The sequence below is a fragment of the Humulus lupulus genome, chromosome 7 (assembly GCF_963169125.1).
Source record: "Humulus lupulus chromosome 7, drHumLupu1.1, whole genome shotgun sequence".
Taxonomy (NCBI): Eukaryota; Viridiplantae; Streptophyta; class Magnoliopsida; order Rosales; family Cannabaceae; genus Humulus; species Humulus lupulus.
In genome coordinates, this window is record NC_084799.1 from 135,984,115 (window position 1) to 136,006,048 (window position 21,934).

Below are 21,934 nucleotides of genomic sequence, written 5' to 3' on the forward strand. Positions count from 1 at the left end.
AATCTCCTGTTTACAGTGTATGTTGTACCACAAATAAGCCATTGGAAAATCCTTAAATGTGGGAAAGCAACTAGAAATCCCTAAGTAGCCTTAGAAACCAATAACTTAATCATGGACCATAAACAATACTGGATCGGCAGGGAGCCATATTTTTATTAAACGGGGCTATTTATATTTTTTTTTCGCTACTTTTGGAAGCTAAATTGGAATTTTTGCATACAATTATAAGAAAAAATTAAAACAATAAAAATGATTGAGCCTTCCGCTGTACTGGCTATAATGCCTAGTATGTAACTGTGTTGGAAGCATAGGAAAAAGAGATTCAGCGTAATTATTAACCATTTCATATGTATTCAAGTCATAATAAAAAGAAAAACTAAGATCAATTCATAGTCAGGAAAATCTAGACAGCATTCTATTAAAATACCAAGGAAAGAAAAATACAAAATGTATCGATATGTGCATAGTGCATGCCCGAGCCACCACTGTAGAATCAATAGGGTTTTTTCCCATCCCAATCCAGATTATAACAGCACAAGCCAACATTATTACAATAACTAGAAGAGTTGCCTGATAAATTAATAAATACTGAGTTATGCATCTTGATGAAACGTAGTAACACATAACACTTCATTAATTTACTGAAAATATTAATAGACTATTGTACATGCTATTTCCATACCAAAATAACAATTTTCTGGCGGTTTCGAACATGAACCAACCGGAAAGGTAAACATCTTCTGTGATTATGATTATCTGCATTTAATGAATTCCGTTCATTAAATGTCTTCTCTAGCAAAGATTCCTTAGCACTGCTTTCTTCATCTTCCTCATGTTCATCATCTGACTGATGGCAGAGATCAACCCTATAGGAAAGTTTATTAAGGGGAACAAAAAGGAAATGGCAGACAAGCAAGGGGAGACCACATATAGTTTATAATAGGCTAATAGCAAAATCATCAATTTGAGAATGACAAATAGATTTCTTTCTTACATAGATAAAAGATTCTCCCTTGATGAACCTAAGAGTTTTAAAACTGCTATTGCTTGTAAGGACAGAAAAAATTGGCTTACAGCCATGGATGAGGAGATGAAATCTCTATATGAAAATAATACATGGAGTTTAGTAAAAAGGCCTGCTGGTTCTAGATTGGTAAGCTGTAAGTGGATTTTCAAGATTAAAAAAGGAATTCCTGGGGTTGAAAGAGGCAGATTCAAGCCTAGGCTTGTTGCTCGTGGGTTCACACAAAGGGAAGGCATTGATTTCAATGATGTTTTTTCTCCAATTATGAAGCACAGATCTATGTGGCTGAATACATTGCTCTCACTGAGGCAGTTAAAGAAGCTATGTGGCTTGAAGGTATTGCTAAGGAACTGAAGCTACAGAATGATGTCATTACTGTTTACTGTGCTAACCAAAGTGCTATACACTTGTCTAAAAATCAAGTGTACCATGAAAGAACAAAACATGTAGATATCAAACTACATTTTGTGAGAGAAGTTATTGCTCAAGGATTGGTGAAAGTTAAGAAGATTCCTACTGAACATAATCCATCTGATATGCTTACTAAAGTACTTCCAGGCAGCAAGTTTTATCACTTCTTGGATCTCATTCAATTACAAGATGGATAGGCCCTACGAGGCTATTTGGGCAGTCACTAGTTCAAGTTTAGTTTCTGAACCAAGGAGGAAATTTGTTATATTGGTCCAGGCAACTAACTTCTAACTGATTCTGTTAAGTTTGTTGGTTCTATTTCTTTACTTGTAATACTTTGCTATATAAGTTTGTATTACTTTAGTTTTTTCACTGGTCGTGAAAAAGAACAAGTTTTATTCTCTAAAATTGTAACATCTTGAGAGGAACAGAGACAAGAGTGTTGTTAAGGTTGTAAAGAGAATTGTATAAGAAAGAATCAATAATAGTGGCTGCCCCTTAGATGTAGACTAGTAGAAATTTTGCTCTAGTTCGAACCAAGTAAATCCTGGTGTGTTGTTTCCTGTTATTTTGTTATTCTTTGTTTTACTGTTATTTGTTTGATCAATTTTTTTGGTCTTTAAATTTTTATCTTGATTAAAGCTTTTATTTTGTGGTGTTCTTCCTGATATACTTGGCATAACAAAAACTATCTCTTTTTCAAGTTCCTCTACCAGAAACAGAAAAATGATGAGAAACAATAGCACAGAAAGATGGGGAGAGACCTTTATTTTTATAGATCATCTTCTGTAACAAACTAAAGTCTCTTTATTTCACATCAATTTTTTTAACTTAAGCCTCAAAAGTTAAATAAAGTTGTAATATAACAAAGATAACTTTCAAGTATTATTTAAGCCTCAAAAGTTGTAGATAGTGCTAATCATGAGGTATTGATATTAGAGTGTGTAATGCTCAGATGGACAATTCTTTAAAACCAGAAACATTGAAACAAAGTTGTGTCATGCAACTCATATAAAAACAGAATCACTAAAATTGAACATTTATAGCATAAGAAAGAAAATGAATTGATGATATTGTTCGTGAATAGTTCAGTTATATAAGACAAGAAGACCAAATTAAACCATAGGCCAATATGTGACTACAAATGGCTAGGGCCATGTTACTGAGTTGTTATCTTTTTGGATAGTAAAATGTCTTATGATAACAAATGACTCTGTACATGAATATTAATGCTTTCTTTAGTTTCTTCTTCTTTAGACTATAAGTATCTAACTTTAAAATGTTTCTATATCTTGGTTCCCATAGATATCAAGTGTTTTCCTTTGTTACAGAATAGAGATTGTAGGGAAAGATAGAAGAATATCATAGGCAGAGGAAAAATACTATATCTGAGATATAGTTGATTTCTGACCACTTTTTGGTTAAGATTGATGGTGGCAAAATAGGTCAAACATGATAATACGACTTGAAACTTGCATTAAGTTTGCCGGTTTGGATTTTAATTATAAGGGGGTTGAATTAGTTTTATGTTGAGGTTTCTAACTTGTATAATAAATGGGTCATTTACAGGGTTGACTTGCCTAACTCAAAAATTACGTGTAGAAAATTAGACACATGTTTGTTTATGACTTTGACTTTATGTATTTTATGTATTTGACTATGAGATTATATTTATAGTTGGCTAAAGGAGTTTCAAAGCTTCAGTCTCAAACCAAAGATTCATGTCCAGCTAGTAGAGAGAAATGTTCGCTCTTCTAATGAGTTAGCCATTTACTTAAATATTATCTAAGTTAATTATGTTTGATCATCCAGAAATAGTCTTGTACAGTTTTGTGACAGTAGAGTATAATTTTTTTTTTGTTTTATTCAACCTTTTCAGTTTGTTTAATGAGAAAGGACAATAGTTATTATTACAGCTTCTGGACAGTTAAAAGCCTCACCTTCTCTAGTACTAGTCAAGCACAAAATCATGACAGAGTAAAGAAATTTTTGAATTTTTCTATCCTGAAGTTTACTGTATATGAACTAGTTTATATAACTAACTAAACCGCCATATATCCAATTCACTTATCAGTGATTCATTGAGAATCATCACATACTTTAATTAACTTATGAAATATATCAAAATATGTAATCATAGTTAACAAACACATTGAACTTTTCAGCTTAATGAAAATATTCTATATAAATGTGTCTTTACCTCATTCACGTGTTGGCTTAGATATTTCAAGAAAATAAAAGCACCGACATAAGGTGGGTCAAATGATAACAAGTGGTAGGTGCCAATAGTTGATACTTCATTTTCAGCCCACAAATCCAACACAGCCCAACCTACCAGACCATAATACCATACCAAACAATACAAAGAAAACAGGAAGAGTAGCCCCATGGATGCAGACACCAACAGTTCCAAAAAACATCAAAGCATAGTCCACTTCAAGAAAAATTGCTTTCAAGAAGATCGAAAAAGTATTATAAAATACATACCATAATACTAAATATAAGCTTTCAAATTATGGAAATTATTCTCTACAAATGCTCTATCAAAAAAGAAAAAGTAAAAGTACAAATCATTTTTCAAGTCCATTAACCAAATAAAAGGTCCAATTTTCATATTACGAATGACATATCTTGAGATCTAACTAATTCATGTCTTAATATATAAATCCTATGCAAGTTCTTATGGGTGAGCTGGGCATAATAAGATACAAGAGGTCTTCTCCAAGAGGTATTTACATATAAATTGGATCTCTTCACCATGAAATGAAATAAAGCGAAATCTAAGTTGTTTGCAAAGACTTGTTCTGTTCAACAACATAAAAATACATGATGCACTAGTTTTATTAATAAAATTAATACACTACATTCATGGCTATATGTCTCAAAATATATGTATAATTAGATTACATAACAAATGAAGCAAAAAATCTCCAAAAAAAAAAACATAGAATCCAATAATAAAATAAACATACATCTTTGAGAAAATTTAATTATGAATTTGATAAACCTATTTAGCAAAATATTCATAAAAAAATGTAAGTCAACAAGTTAAATATTCATGATGTCACATACACAACATACACATTGGTGAAAAATATCACATCTTGAGCAAGAAATATTTTACTTTTGGTACACAACACAAGCAACAAATTTGATATTTTTTTATACAAGCTTCTTAGAGGCATTGTAACAAACATATTATGTTAAGAGAAATAATTGATTACAAATATTTATAGAGAAAAATCACAAACCAATTACAAGATGGATAGGCTCTACGGGGCTATTTGGGCAGTCACTAGTTCAAGTTTAGTTTCTAAACCAAGGTGGAAATTTGTTATATTGGTCCAGGCAACTAACTTCTAACTGTTTCTATTAAGTTTGTTGGTTCTATTTCTTTACTTGTATACTTTGCTATATAAGTTTGTATTACTTTAGTTTTTTCACTGGTCGTGAAAAAGAACAAGTTTTATTCTCTAAAATTGTAACATCTTGAGAGGAACAGAGACAAGAGTGTTGTAAAGGTTGTAAAGAGAATTTTATAAGAAAGAATCAATAATAGTGGCTGCCCCTTGGATGTTGAGACTTGATCTCAGTGAACTTATCTCAAATTCAAGCATTAACATGGTTCCTAGATTTTCATTTTTCTTTTGATAATGACATTTACAAAGTAAAGAAAATGACAATCAAAACCTACTGAATATTTGCTCAAACTGGCTGTTAATATATATTTAAGACAGAAAATAGCAGCTTCACTCTACTCTCTTCTCTGCTTCCTACTGTCGTTGGTGGCCTTTCATTTCTTAGCAACATATTACAAAATCTTGATGTTTTGTTTTAGGTTAATTATGGCAACTTCATGCATGGGCTTATGAAAGAAAACATTCAGCTGAACAGGAAAGTTCTGTCTGAGTTATCTATGCACGAACCATACAGTTTCAAGTTTTGGCTGAATTTCATTGTTTTTTTTATGATAGACTACATGTGAGCAACAGTCATATTTACATGCAAAATTATTAGATCTTAGTTTTCCAGCCCTACAAGTAACTTGGCACTGGTCTATGTTGTGCCTTGACCACCATTTTTTGTTAATTCTGCTGGTTTATTTTCTATCAATTTAATAGTCTCTAGTTCAAGAGATTCTAGTGTTGTTTTTAATTTAAAAATCAGATTCTAAAATGGTAGCCACTAACTAATTGGGTTTGGATCAAAGACAAGATTTTAGCTTGGGTTATGGCAATTAAATCTAATCTATACATATGGAAATAATGAAAACAATATGACTAAATGAAAAATCTAATCTATACATATAATGAAAAATCTAATCTATACATATAAAAGCTTACCTAACCATCTATCAATACCAAGTCAAAAAATTCAAATTTTCCTTATATCACCGCAGCACACAAACAAATTTTCCATAACCTACTTCTTTAATACACATAAGTTTTCAACCTTCCGTTATCACCGCAGCACACAATTTTAATCTCATAACCTACTTCTCTATGGATGAATATTTAAGATATTCAAACTCCTCTAACATTTTTAAGATATTAATAATAAGAGTTAAAAGAACAAATTCTGTACCTCTTGCAAATTAACTTTGCAATGCTCCTTGCCAATTCGATCCACAACCTAAAGAATATAATCAATACCTAAAAGATTAATACAAAATTAAAATTTGTCAATAGATATTAAAACAGCCTTTGAAATCCAAAATTTATCTAATTCGATCTTAAAATTTGGGGATAAAATATATACACACATTTACTTTAAAGGCATTTTAAGTATGACTTAGTAAATTTTGACAAAATGGATAAGAGAGTGTACCTATTTCACACAATACAACAATAAGTTTTGATCGTTTTCTGAATATATGGGATTAAATGGTACTTTTTCCATAATTGAATCCAGTATATGACAGTTGATTATTGGTACTTTGATAATTCAATTTTAAGTATAATTATGCTGGGCTCAGATTTCAGCTTTGACAAGCTGTAATACAATGAAACTAATAACCCAGAACAATAAAGAGATCCTAAAAGTTATTTAATGGCATCTAAATGCTTGGATATTGGACCTGAAATGGCCATCAAGGCTTGGTAAACAACTGTCATTTATCTGCATATTTTTGTATTTTAGAATATAGAAGTTGGTTGGGCTCATAAGGAACTTTTGAATGACTCAAATGGTAGAATTCATTGAAAGGATAATATGGTAATTTTAGAGTTTTGCTGGGCAGCATTGCCCTCATTTAGCATCTAAATAAGCTTTGAGCAGCACAATTTTGACACATTAACATCACACATGCACACCTATGTGGCAACAAGAGTGTGTGCACATATCATTAATCATATGCAGAAAAGGTAAAATTGAAGGTGCTTGAATGAAAATAAAAAAAACATGTAAAAGCTTGAATTTGACACTGTTTCTGATCCAATGTTTGAGGACTAAAATGCCAATGAGTGAAATTTCGATTCAAACAGAACAACCAACTCTTATTCCTACTTCAAAGTCACAAGGGAAAAGAAAGTTTGTGTACCATCCTGAGTCATGAGTGGATAATCAGCAGCACTTAATGTGATAAACCAGTCCCAATCTGCATTAATCTTGAGAAACAATGCTGCAGCATAACAGATAAACCAGTCACTTTTCAAATAAATACCCTCACTCTCACCATTTCTCTATAGTAATTATTTGAAGTCCCTAGAAGCCTTCGTCAGTACACCATACCTTACTGAGAGCATTAGGGCTTCGTCGAGGAGGGAGAGAGAGGCAGAGGAATGAAAGTGACGAAAGAGAAAGGGGCTCGAGGCGAAAGAGTGGCGTGGAGATGAAGAGAAAGAAAGTGAATGAGAACTGAAGAGGTGGAAGAGTGGAAGAGTGGAAGAGAAAGTAGTGTGTATCTAGATAGAGAAGATGGAGATGGAGAGAAACAAAGGCTACAATGGAGTCGGCCAAAGTGTTTTTGGCGAGAGAAAAGAATGAGGAGAGATAATGAATTTTTTTTCAATTGCCGCTTAAAATTTTTATTTTCCCACCTTTCATTTTCAAAAATCCAATTTTACCTTTTTTGTTTCTAATATGACTTATTATAATACTTTTTGAAAAAGCTTATATTCATGTGTTGTGGAAAGGGTAATTTGTTGTAGTGAGTGACTGACAAGCAAGTCACTATGGGGCTCGGTGCCCATAGCCGTGTAACGAAACCGTTACCTGGGCTTTCCTACAATGGCTCTATCAGATGAGTGACTGATGGGTAGTCACTAGCTTAACCAGATGAGTAACTGCTGGGTAAGTCACTAACTTAAACAGATGAGTGACTGCTGGGTAAGTCACTAGCTAAATAGATGAGAGACTGATGGGTAAGTCTCTAACTTAAACAGATGAGAGACTGATGGGTATGTCTCTAACTTAAAGAGATGAGTGACTGATGAGTAAGTCACTAGCTTAAAGAGATGAGTGAATGATGGGTAAGTCACACAAGCGCTTTTAGTTTTCATCGAATTTGAGGTCGGTCCGGCATTAATGCTCTTGTTGAGTCATCTAATGCAGATGTCGATTAGATCTAATCTTTTATTGGCTTTGCGTTCATGACGCATATGCCATTATTGGCTCCCAGGTCGGTAACACACGACCAATGCCAAATCTGAATGATCAAGGCAATGCACAAGTAAGCAATGCTACCAACATATATCATATGTCTAATATCCAAATACAGGGCATTCAGCATGCTTACTTTACAATTATTAGCACAATCAAGATCATGCATAAACACAGAGGCTCAAGCTCTGATCAGTCTCATAGTCAATATTCATGGCATGCCCTAATCACATTTTTCTCGCGCATCACATGCATCACACTTAATCATCCAGCATGCCTCAATAATAACCATATACAAATGAGCAAGATTGCTAAGCATTCAATATGCTATCAATGTCCACATTTAAGCATCCAACATGCATCAAGAATAACCATGAATATCACATATGGGGTGCAGTTTTCTTACCTCGGGTTCGAGCAAGAATTAGTAAAAGAACGACCCTTGAGAACGATCAATCTTTTGGTCCTTTAGCGATCACCTAGTCATAACCAAATAAGGAATCCCATCAATAAAATAAATCATAAAAAGGTTTATAATCTAAAACCACACTCCCGGGATCCATCCCGCACTCTCAGGACTCTTAATCTACCCAAACGGGGTAAGGGAACCAACCCCTGAGCCTTAAAAGTCATCCCGAGCCCTAAAAATAGGTTGCTGGAAAATTCACTAGCGCTGGGGCACTGCCCCAAAGTCAGAGAATCCCAGAATCTGCCCTGCCTAGCGCTGGGGCGCCATCAGCAAACCAAAGAGAATTCTGGTCTTCTCCCCTACGATTTCCCTTGAAAACCAAACCTCCAAACCAATTCCAACCATCATCAAAACATCAAATTCAACCCCCAAACCTCATCTACATCACAGCCTCATCAAAACCCAAGCAACCAAACTCAAGAACTTCCATTAATTCTCAACAAACACATCAAAATCCTCAACTGAAAACTTAATAGAAAAACAGGGTATACAAGATTTTCATGGCTGAATTTCCTTACCTCAAGCTTGATCTAGACCCCCTTCAATGATTGAACTAAGTTCCTAAGCTACCACCTTTGATCTCCTAGCTTGTTACCTTAAGTTGGCTCTCAAAAATTGAAAGGAAGAAGGAGGGAAGAACATGTACGGGAGGGAGAGAAAGAGATGAGGATGATGCTCTGTTTTCTTATAATTCCACAGCCTTCTAAACTCAAAGGGCTGATATATATCTTAGGGGTGAAAAGAACATTTTACCCCTAGGTCAAATAAAGGCTTCTAAAGACTCCCAAGGGTAAAATCGTCCTTTCCCGCCTATCTCGTTAATTATAATTAACACCCTCTAATTCCCGTTATTCTCAAATACCAATAATTCATATCCCGTTACCCTTTAATTTCCGGCAACTTTCTAATCACCAAATTACCTCGAGACTCACTCTAAGCCCTGAACTTAATCCCGTTATGACTAGACCGAAAACTTGCATTCCATGATCGTCTCATGTCGAATGCCTCAAACCAATCCACACATAATGTGGTATAATTTATAATTCACCCACATGCATGAAAATACACAATCATGCCCTCAACGGGCCAAATTACCAAAATGCCCTTATAATTAAATGTGGACCCATATGCATGCATTTATCATCATATAATAATATAATTCACATAAACATGCATATAATCATTAAATAGTATAATAAATCAATTATGGCTCTCCCGACCTCCTAATCAAGGTCCTAAACCTTATTAGGAAATTTGGGGCATTAAAACTATCCCCTCCTTACAGAAATTTCATCCTCGAAATTTATCTGACTTGCCCGGAATAAGAATTCCGCACCACTGATTCTAGTTATTCAGGTCGCTTCCTCGACCTCACTGTTTCTGCAACATACCTTAACTAAAGGTACAATTTTGCTCCTCAGATGCTTATTCTTTCTGTTTCATATCTGGACTGGCTATTCCTTACAGGATAACTTAGCCTCAATCTCCAGATTCTCATAACTCAACTCATGAGCTTCTTTTAACCCATGTCCTCAGCATGTAAATACAAAATACATTGTTCACAACTAACAGTGCCAAAAACAAGATCGAATCAAGTCAATCTGACTGGTCCTATCCAGGACTCAAACTGTTATACATTTCTAGGGCTCAACTTGCCCTTAACTCATCACCCTTTTCCATGGTGATACTTATAAGGAAGATATGATCTTCTACTTGGAACTCTTTGTTCCTGCTTTTTAATTTAGTAAAACTTTTCCATTTACTTTAAGAAGTGAGCATCGAAGCTTTAATCTCTAATAATCCCAATGATCCCTTGAACCATCTCATGATCCAGATATAACATCTCACCCATCTCATTCCAACGAATAGGTGATGAACATGCTTTACCATACCTTATTACATAAGGTACCCTTTTCAACACTGGATAATTCTCTTCCTCTCTCAAAGAGGTTTGAATACTGATCAGCTGTGTTACTTATCCTTACTGACAAAAATAAACTCACTTGGACTGCTGGTCCATAATGACTCAATGCCAACTCATACTAGCCCACTAACCTGAGCAATCTCACTGCGAAACCCATCGCGATGTTATCTTATTTCCATTATAAAGTACTCAAAGGCTACCATGGCCTCATCGATTTCTGACACTCTGATCTGACCTGTTATCAGGCTAAGAACTTTACCACGCATTCCATTACATCCCTCTCCATCTCAGGCCACCACTATATAGCTTTCATATCCTGATACACTGATATGGTGCCTGAATGAAGAGAATAGGAGAGTATCATGAGATTCATCTAGAATCTCCCACTTAATCTTAGTGGCCATCGGATCCCAAGTCCGATCCTTACACCACAATAAGCCCATACCAGATACTGCAAAACCTTTAGCTAATCCAGCTAAGACTTCTAGTTCTGGTCAGATCTTTTAATCAACATGTTGCATAAGAAATCTTTTCCTTTGTGTCACTGAGGGGTCATAACCACCTACTAGCTGATTACAATCTACAAGAAAACTCAGAACTCTTTCCTAAAGTACATGTAATATCCTGCCCGTCCAAGGAAACTCTTGCCCCTAAGGTGTTCCTTGACCTTGGCAAATCTCCACAGAGAAAATACCACAATATCTTCGTGCAAGATAATCACAAATCTTACTCAAATAATCCTTTGAATTCTCTGTTCATCTAATTCACAAACACTTGGCATTAGACAAATTTTCAAGACATACTTAGCACTCCCAGTGCTCTTATCTCATACAGACACAGTCTTTTAAATAACTTCCTCCCTAATCTCTAACTCTTACTAACCAGACCAATAGTCCACTTTTAAGAATTCCATCTCACTCAATATCTAAGCCTCGAGTTCTTACAACCCTACTGAAACATTCAATACAGTGCCCTAAAACTTGAATCCATTCCTGGCACCAATCCAATCACAATTTTGTCTCTTTCACATAAAGGAACCTTGGAAAATCCCCTGGAAACACATCCAGGAACTCACAGACTAGTCCATTCTGTCCTAATCCCCTGGCACAATCCAAGTGGTATTCATCACACTAGCTAAGATTTCTATGCATCTCCCTGCAACAAAACTCTAGCTCTCAGTACAGATATCATCAGCATACCAAATCTATGCACAGTGCCCATTTGCCACAAGGCTTTCCACTCTCAAACCCAAGAGATACTATTCTTTCCTTGCCATTTAGAATTGCCCCACAAATCCTTAACCAATCCGAATCCAGAATCATACTGAGCCAGTCATAACAAGCTTTATCAAAACCACTGAGGAATCCTTTTCACCATAACATAACCATGTAATTTGCATAACATCTTTATGCTTCTATCTATATAACAATCAAAAGAACAGCATGGCACCAAAGCCAATCAGCATGTGATTCCTGTTGAAGCATATACTCGGGGGGTGGGTGCAGGGCGGACGATTTCAAAGCGGACTCCCCATTCATTAGATAGAGAAGATCACCAAGATTTCGTGATCCGCTGCCGAACTTATTCCAATTCAATGAGCATTCTCAATATTCAATATTATGCCTTGAAGAGGACTCGAACCACACAAAATCAGAACTAGAGAACTAACCTGCCACCCCTGAAGAGCTAGTCTCAATCCTGGACTCTAACCACCTCGGAATGAACACTTGAATTGGAGTCGAGCTATCCATCCCTTTTTGCTCATCCTCTCTTAACACAGGGCAATTCTTCACAATATGCCCAACCATACCACATGCGAAACATGCCCTTGCTCGGCATTCTCCCGGATTCACTTCAAACCACGAACTTAATCCCGTTATGACTAGACCGAAAACTTGCATTCCATGATCGTCTCATGTCGAATGCCTCAAACCAATCCACACATAATGTGGTATTATTTATAATTCACCCACATGCATGAAAATACACAATCATGCCCTCAACGGGCCAAATTACCAAAATGCCCTTATAATTAAATGTGGACCCATATGCATGCATTTATCATCATATAATAATATAATTCACATAAACATGCATATAATCATCAAAAAGCATAATAAATCAATTATGGCCCTCCCGGCCTCCTAATCAATGTCCTAAACCTTATTAGGAAATTTGGGGCATTACATTCAGCATCCATCTCATCCTCTTCCAGTTCCACTTATGGAGGAGGTGGATTTGGCACACTTTCAGATTTCTACCGAGTTTGACCCGCTTTCCTAGAGTTCTTTGCCATTGTTTGTCTTGAAGTCCTTCAGTTCAGCTCTCAATGAAAGCACCAAAATGTTTACTCGCGATTTAGTCAACGACACAGAGTCACTAAAAACGATAATAATAAACTAAATGCAAGAACTAAAATGACACAAATATTTTATAGTGGTTCCACCCCAGAGATTGGTAATAACCTACGTCTACTTAGTTATTTTATTGATGTAAACTCTGAAATTTGCAATCAGCGAACTAAGGTTCACTAAGTTTCACAAGCTCCAAAGTTGAACACAAAAGTTGTGTATAAAAACACTTGTTCTCTCTGAATACAAATTATTGTGTATCTCTCAATGAATCTCATGAATCCTATTTATAGGCTCCAAGATGTACATATGGGCCTATGGGCCATGTTCAAGTTTTGTTACAAGGATATTTGAATATTAACAGAAATAATGATATTCACATATAAAGAGAGTCAAATATCTTAGAAATATCTAACTCGTAACTGTATTTGAATTCTAGCTTCGTTCCTATGAGCAAATCTGGTCGCATATGTGAGCACATCTTCTTCCTTACTGTTCAGCATATTCCTTGCGCCCATCGAGCAGCTTAATTTTCCTTTTACAACATGATCGTTGGTCGACCACTTTTCTAGCAATAATAAGTCACGTGCTATCCTCGTGCACCTCGACTGTGCCACATCATCATATAAATATTTTGGGTAAACATAGAATAATTGGTGAAAATAATTTTTCTTAATGTCATTTTATAAAATAGTACAATTGCAAGAGAGCCTATCTTATATAGTATAGGCAATTTCTCTTATCCAGTAAAGGAAGTTCGATAGTTGTCCAAGGGCCAAAGAGTAGTATCCCGGTCTCTCTTGAAACGAATGTGAGAGAAGCGAAAGTCTGTGATCGAATTTCACCGACAGATATGAGGTCAGGTGCTCCCGGGATGGGTAACATAAAGGAGAGAGGGGTGACAGCCGCAAGGCACTTTTTCTTTGCTTTTCTTATTTTTCTTTGTAAAATAACAGTCCAAACATAATATCACACTACAAGAAACAAGGTTTTTGCCGACGCAATTCGGAATTGCGTCGGCAAAAACAACTTTCACCTGTGCATTTAGTGAATTGCGCCGGTAAAAGCAAGAAATTTTGCCTGTGCAATTCGGGGTTGTGCCGGCAAAGATTATTTTTTTGAAAACTGATGGTACTTTTGCCGGCGCAACCCCGAATTGCGCCGACAAAAGTACCATTAGTTTTCAAAAAAAAAATACCATAGACTTTTGCCAGCGCATTTCACCTAACGCGCCGGCAAAAGTCAAACGTGTATTTTTAATTTGTGCACGTTTTTGAGAAAGTAGGTGGGTAGACCTTTGCCGGCGCGTTTCGTTGCGCCGGCAAAAGTCGGACTAAGTAAAACGACACTGTTTTGTTCTAGGGTTTATTAAATACTTTTGCCAGCGCATTTTTAGACTTTTGCCAGCGCGTTTCGTTGCGCCGGCAAAAGTCATAGCGATATTAGTCCCGCCGTGAGCCCTTCTTACCCATTTCAGTTTTTTTTTTCAGAACTTAGCTTCTCTCTCTCTCCTCTGTGTTAATGGAACCGACCACCCCGTGAGCCATAATCCCACCGTGGCTCAGCTCATATAGTGAAGCTTCTCTCTCAAGGTTAGTAAATCAAATGAGAATTTTTTTAACATTTTTAGATTTTTTTTCTCTATATTTCATTTTGTAATTGTATTTTTTTTTGTTATTCTCTCTCTATAAATAGGTGTTACAACTCCAATCTCTTGGTGGAACAACTCCAAAGGTTAGTTTATGTATATATTTATACATATTTATATATATATATATTTCGGTTTATATATATATTTATATCGGTTATATATATATATGTATATATCAGTTTATATATATGTATATATATTTATGTCCGTATATATATATATATATATATGTATATTTATATTTATATGTCTGTTTTTTTATAGATGTATGTATATATGTTTGTTTATGTATATATGTATATATGTAAATGTGTGTGTACATATGTTTATTTAATGTTAATTTTTTTTAGAAAATTGATTAATATATATGTATGTGTGTGATATTAGGTATTATAATTATATTTTTATGTTAAAAAAACAAATACATCTGTGTAGTTTTAGAAAAATGAGATTAATAATGAAAAAAATATATGGTTTTAGTATTTATTAAAAAAAAACTGATTTGAGTATGTATATTTTTTAATTTTAATGCTTAATATGTATATTAAAAAATAGATTAGATTATGTATATTAAAAAATATATATTATATTTTTTTATATTAAATATTATTTGTTTATAAATATTTACTAAATAAATTGTTTTGATGTTACTGATATAAAAAGATTTGATATATGTTATAAATCTTGGTTTATGTTGGGCATGCTATGAGAATATTCTGTATATTGCTCTGGAAATATTCTGTATATTGTGTATAGTTTGCAGGTATTATAAAATTTTGGGATAGTTTAAAATATAGTCGTTATGCTGGCCAAATTTCGTTAGTCTTACAAAAATTATAGCCATTAACATTAATTTTTATTTTAATGCTTTATATTTATTTGTTTCTCTTAATAACAACTATTTTTAACATATTTTTATAATATATATGTTTTTTGTATTTATTAATTTTTTTTGTAAAATAAAAAAAAAAAACAGATTTAAATATGCATTTTTTTATTTGAATGTTTTATATGTATTTGTTTATTTTTTCTTGTTAATATTTATTATATTATATTTTGTGATATATATATATATATTAGTTAAAGTATGAACTTAAAAAAAATTAAGATTAATAATGTATGTTTATATTTTTAAATTGTTTTACATTAAATGTGATATGTTTGTAAATATGTATTTAATAATTTTTTTGTATTAATAAAAAAATCAGTTTTGGTATATGTTTTTTTGTGGTTAAATATTTGTTAATGTATATATATGTTTTGTATGATCTGAGAATATTCTGGTTATATATGTGTTTAATTTGTAGGTTTTTCAATTTTTGGGATAGTTTGAAATATAGTCGTTATACTACTCAAATTTTGTTAGAGTTAGTAAAATTAATAAAAGTTTAATAATAAATTAAATAAAAATTTAAGTATAATTAAAAATTCATCAAAAAAATAATTTTTAACTATAATTTAAATAAAATAAAATTAACAATCATAATAATTAATAATTAATTTTAACATTAATATTAGATGTTTTGTAATTGAAAAAGTTAAAAATATAAATGATTTAATAAAATATAATTAAGTAAAATATAAATATAATAAAATTGTTATTGATTAAGTAAATAATCCCATACAAATTGAAGAATTTAATAAAAAATTACAAAATGAAATTAATGTATAATTAAATTAATTTTAAAATAAAAGTAATAAATAAATAAATGTTAAAGTTGACTGGTCAAAGGACACGTGGCACTACATGATTGGTCCACATTATTATTATTCTTAAAATAATTTTCAATTTAACAAAAACTAAAATTTACATTTTTTTCAAAAAAAAATTCAAACTTTTTTTCAATTTAAGATTAAGTATGAAAAATACATTTTTTTTTAAATTTAATTTTTTATTGTTAATATCCTCAAATTTTTTAATTTATTATTATTATTATTATTATTATTATTAAAATCTTCCTATTTATCATTTTGTCTACTTTTTTCAATTAAAGATTAAGTAATTTTGTTTAAAATCCAAGCAATAATTTAAGATTAAATATTTTTTTTACTTAATCTTAAATAATTGATTAAAAGCAACAAATTTGTTTTTTTTTTTTAAAATGAGAAAAAATTATTTTTTGTTACTTTTAAATTGAAAAACAATAAATTTGATTTTTTTTTAAAAATGAAAAATATAAAATGATATTTTTTATGAAAAATTATTTAAAATAATAATAATAATAATGTGTACCAATCATGTGGTGCCACGTGTCATTTAAGTGTTAGTAGGTTGTAAGTTTGAAGATTTTAGCCGCCACTATCCCTATAAATAATTAGTTTTGCCAGAGATAGGATATTATTATCAGTTAGTGATAATTAGGGAGACAAACAGTCATGAAATACTTTGACTATCATTTCCCTCATTTTAAGACAATTATTAATATTTTGCTTAAAGATGGCGAGCGACAGAAGCTGGATGAGTGCGAGGAATCGTTGGTCTCTGGAGTATAGAAATGGTGTTAAGGAGTTCTTCGATATTGTCAAAAATCAGTTGAACGATCGGGGTTTGGTTCGCTGTCCGTGCAAGAAATGTGGGAATGTTAAGTTCCAGCCTATAAATGCAATTTCAATGCATTTATTCAAAAATGGCATCATACAGTCCTACAAAGTGTGGCATTTCCATGGAGAGGCACTGCAATCACCACCAGCTGTGGTACGAGATCATGATAGAGATGAGATAGCGGATATCCTGGAGGATGTTTACGCTGAAGATGACGTTCCCGCTGGAAACTATAATGATCCTCCCCAAGATGATCCTCAACATCACGACAAGTATGACAATTTATTTAAGGAGATGTCAAGTGAATTGTACCCGGGTTGCTGAAAGTATTCCGCGTTAAACTTCTTGGTGAAGCTGATGCATCTGAAAGTTATTAACAAGTGCAGCAATCATTACTTTGATGGTTTGCTGGAATTGTTAGTCGACGCTATGCCTGACGGAACAATTTTACCTAAGTCTAACTATGAGGCGAAGGCAAAGTTGCGGAGTATTGAATTGGGATATGAGTCCATCGATGCTTGCAAGCATGACTGGGCACTGTTTTGGAAGGAGAATGCGAATTTGGAATTATGTCTGGTTTGTGGTGAGTGTCGCTGGCAAGATAATCGTAGGAACGGGAAGAAAGTGGCCCATAAGGTCATGCGATACTTTCTGTTGACGCCGAGATTAAAAAGGTTGTATAGTTCCAGATATACTGCAGAGGATATGAGATGGCACTATTCTAAAAGGCCAAAGGAAGATGGTGTGATGAGGCACCCCGCTGACAGTAAGGCGTGGAAGCACCTTGATGAGTTGTACCCATCTTTCGCAGCCGAACCTCGAAATGTTAGGCTTGGGTTGGCTACAGATGGGTTCAATCCTTTTGGGAACATGAGCAACTCTTACAGCATGTGGCCTGTGATACTTGTCCCATACAACTTGCCGCCATGGAAGTGCATGAAACCACAGTCATTAATGTTGTCTATTCTAATTCCATGTCCTTCTTCACCTGGAAAAGATATCGATGTCTATATGAGACATTTGCTTAACGAGTTGAAGGAGTTATGGGTGAATGGTGTCGAGACACAAGATGCATACAATAGTACCTTGTTCAATATGCGTGCAGCAATCTTGTGGACCATTAATGTAACGACCCGAATTTGCTAATCGGGCTTAGGGCCTTGATTGGTGTGCCTGGAGGGCAATAAATGATTTAATATACTAATATGTGGATTTACGTGAATATGATTATGATGCATGTTTGGTTAAGTTAAATATGCATGTGGACCCCATCTGGATATTAGGGGAATAAATGTGATAAATGTTATATATATATGTGATATGACTGTGCAGCACGATCCGAGACAGTCCTAGGGAGCGGTTAGCCTAAAAGTCACAACGGGGTTAAGATTCGGACTCGGGGGGAGTCAAGGGGTAGTTTGGGTATTAGATGAGTTATGGGGTTATCGGGACATGAATATAAATATTTGGAGATATATTTGAGGATAGAATGTCTAGGCGGGAATATTGGGGAAATTTACCATTTTGCCCTCGGGGACGTTGGTACCCCGAGCCTTGAGGTAACCATATAGACTTAAGCTGAATAAAACAAAAAGGAGGATTTACTTAGAAGCTTTGGGAAACCGACCTATACTTCTTCTTATGAACTAAGGATAACATCTCACCATCCTTATCTTTCTCTCCTTCATTCTCTAAGGCATATCAAAGGGAAATTTTGGTGCAAGCTAGCTTAAACAAGGGATTGGGCTGAGGAAACTTAGGAGCTTAAATCTTGAGGATTGAGGATCAACTACAGGGATTGGATTCAGCAAGGTAAGCTTTAATTATTAGGGTTATGTTGAGAATTGTTGCTGATTTGCTAGAGTATGCATGCTAGTTAAGTTTGATATGTTCTTGAGTATTTTAGTTGGGTTTTGAAGCAGATTTTGATGGGATTTTAGTGTTGATATTGAGTTGGTATGTATGTGTTAATTATCTGGGTTTGCTAAGTAGGCTTTGAGATTATTAGCTTGGTTTTGGCGAGGGTTGGCTTGAAGAAAAGGTAGAAAACTGATGAAGAATTCTGGGTTCGGTGACGAGGGCCGCGGCCCTAGGAGGGGCGCGCCGCGGCCCGTGCGCGCACGCGGCCATGGGATGCCAAGAAGCTCATGCGCGCCGCGGCCCGTGTGGGGGTTAGTGTGGTGCTATCCTCTGTTTCGAGGCTAGCCGCGGTGCTTGTGGGAGGGGTCGTGGCTCTTAGTGCCAGCTTGTGTGTTTTAAGGGTGTTTAGGCTTGGGAACTCAATGGTTAAGGCTCGAGATGGATTTTATCACCCGGATTGATAGGATTCAAGGTCCCGGAGGTTAGAGTTATGGCTCGAGGTTATTTAATGGACTAGAACTTGATGAATGGATATGGTTATTGTGTTGTGACTAGGGCTTCGGTGAGGCTCGAGCTAGAGGACTGTGCTCGGGACATCGGTGCTCGGAGAGCTCAGGACTCAGGTAAGAAAACCCTTGTTCCCATAGAGCTTGTATGCAGGGCTGAGCCCAATGTGCTTGAATAGAACTGGTATGCAGGTCGGAGCCCAATATGTTTGAATTGCAGGGCGTGACCCTTAGACTGCATCTGTTAGTATTTTGTACTTGTTTATTATGCTATGTGTGCTATTATGTGAATGATCGACAAGAGCTGGGAACGGTGTAGGCCGAGTTCGGCAGGGGGGCTGGGAACGGCGTTAGGCACGTAGAGTGCAAGGCCGAGTACGGCAAGGGACCGGGAGCAACGTTGAGCACATGGAGTGCAAGTTGCTAGGGCGGGTCCCTAAAAGGATACTTGGGATATCCTCACGGTGTAGACCGCAAACTCAGGGCCTGGTAAAGCGTCTGGGATGGCTAGGCCATATGTGTTTAGCCTATTGATGGCCTGTCTATATGCTTGGTGTATATTTTGCATATGTTATCTACTTGTGGGTTTTCTTGCTGGGCTTCGGCTCACAGATGCTCTGTGGTGCAGGTAAGGGTAAGGGGAAAGCCAACCAACCACGAGTGTAGCAGGCATGAAGCGGCGTGTACATGTTTGGCCAGCCTGATTGCCACAGCCAGTGGACTTTTGGGAGATGTTTGTAAACAACCCTAGATTTTGTCGTTTAGTCGACTTGGTTCAGTTTATATGTTGTAAATATTTCTAGACTGTATTTTGGGATCCCAAGTGTTAAACTCTTATGATTTTCAATGAAATGAATTTATTTCTAAAAGTTTTTCCTCTGTTTATGGCTTGGTTACACTGTTTGATCTAAAACCTCGATTAGGGAGTTTAATGCACGTTTTAAACTCATTTAGTAACGGCTCTAAGGAAGTAGGGCGTTACAATTATCGACTACCCAGCTTATGCTATGATGTCTGGGTGGAGCACAAAAAGGTACAAGGCGTGCCCCACATGCAATGAAGAAACTCCCTCTGTAGGGATTAGAAGTAAAATTGCATACATTGGCCATAGGAGGTTTCTTGATATGGATCATGAATGGAGGAGCAAACGAGCACTATTCGACGGTAACAAGGAACTCAGGCCACCACCGAAAGATTACTCCGGTGATGATGTGTTGAAGCAATTAGAGAATTTGCAGATTAGACATCATGGGAAACACAAAGAATTTGGTGGTGTGAAACGCAAAAGGGCTCCGATTGAACTTAATTGGTCGAAGAAGAGCATATTTTTCGAGCTTGATTATTGGAAGGAATTATTGCTGAGGCATAACTTGGACGTAATGCACATTGAGAAGAATGTTTGCGACAGTGTCTTGGGAACTTTGTTGAACTTAGAGGGAAAATCTAAAGACACTGACAAGGCAAGACTTGATCTAGCAGACATGAAAATTAGGGAAATACTCCACCTCCGCAAAGAGGGAAACAAGTGGAAGAAACCGCACGCCAGTTACACCCTTAGTGTCCCGGAGCGTCGAGTTTTCTGTGAATTTGTGAAGTCAGTTAAATTCCTAGACATTTTTGCTGCAAACCTTTCGAAGAATGTCAATGTCAATGATGGCAAGATAATTGGGCTGAAATTACACTATTGTCACGTGTTGTTTCAGTAGTTGTTGCCCGCCGAAATTTGGTCGTTTTTGGTTCCTGAAGTTCGGAAGCCAATTATTGAGTTGTGCGGTTTTTTCAAAAAACTTTGTTCACAGATTTTGACTGTGAAAGACCTTGAGAAGATGGAGACAGACATTATCACCATTTTATGCAAGTTGGAAATGATATTTCCTCCAGCATTTTTCGACACTATGGTGAATTTGGTTTTGCATCTTTCGAAAAAGGCAATTCTTGGCGGTCCCGTGCACTTTAGGTGGATGTATCTCATTGAACGTTCGATGGCGGTTTATAAACAGTATGTAAGAAATTGTGCACGTCCGGAAGGTTCAATCGCAGAAGCTTACGTGGTCAACGAGACCTTAACCTTTTGCTCAATGTACCTTCAGGGGGTTGAGACTCGATTCAATCGACCTGAGAGGAATGACGATCGCATTGAATCTCAACCAAATCGGGAATATTCTATTTATAAGGCTGTTGGTCGTCCATTTGGTAAGAAATCAAGTATGCTCCTCAATCCGCAGTTAAAGCAAAAGGCTGAGTGGTATATCTTGAATAATTGTGTCGAAATTAAGGAGTACCTTAGGTGTTTTTTCTAGTCTTTTTTTAATAAATTTGTTTGGTTTATATACCGAGTAAAGACAAAAATTATAACATTGTTGCCCGTTTGTAGTGAGCATATGGATGAATGAAGAAGACGAGGGGACTCGAATCTTGAAGTTCAACAAGAAGCTGATTTTCCTCAGTGGTTCAAAGAAAGAGTATGTATATTAGTCAATTCTTTTCCGAAACTCCACTTAATCAATTCAAAACTAACTTTCAATGTTAATGTTGATAGGTGAACGGTTTGCATGAGTCAACACCTACTGAAGTGATTAATGAATTGTATGCTCTC

General features: G+C 35.3%; 1 protein-coding gene across 1 annotated transcript; it reads right to left on the reverse strand.

Moving 5' to 3' along the window:
- Positions 1-393: 393 nt before the first annotated feature.
- On the reverse strand, positions 394-7,094 carry LOC133792216 (uncharacterized). The gene is made up of 4 exons (XM_062230130.1): positions 6,975-7,094; positions 6,020-6,067; positions 683-847; positions 394-570 (listed from the first exon to the last, which is right to left on the reverse strand). The coding sequence occupies exons 1-4, from the start codon at positions 6,975-6,977 to the stop codon at positions 394-396; spliced, it is 393 nt and encodes a 130-aa protein (XP_062086114.1). The 5' UTR covers positions 6,978-7,094.
- Positions 7,095-21,934: the final 14,840 nt, after the last annotated feature.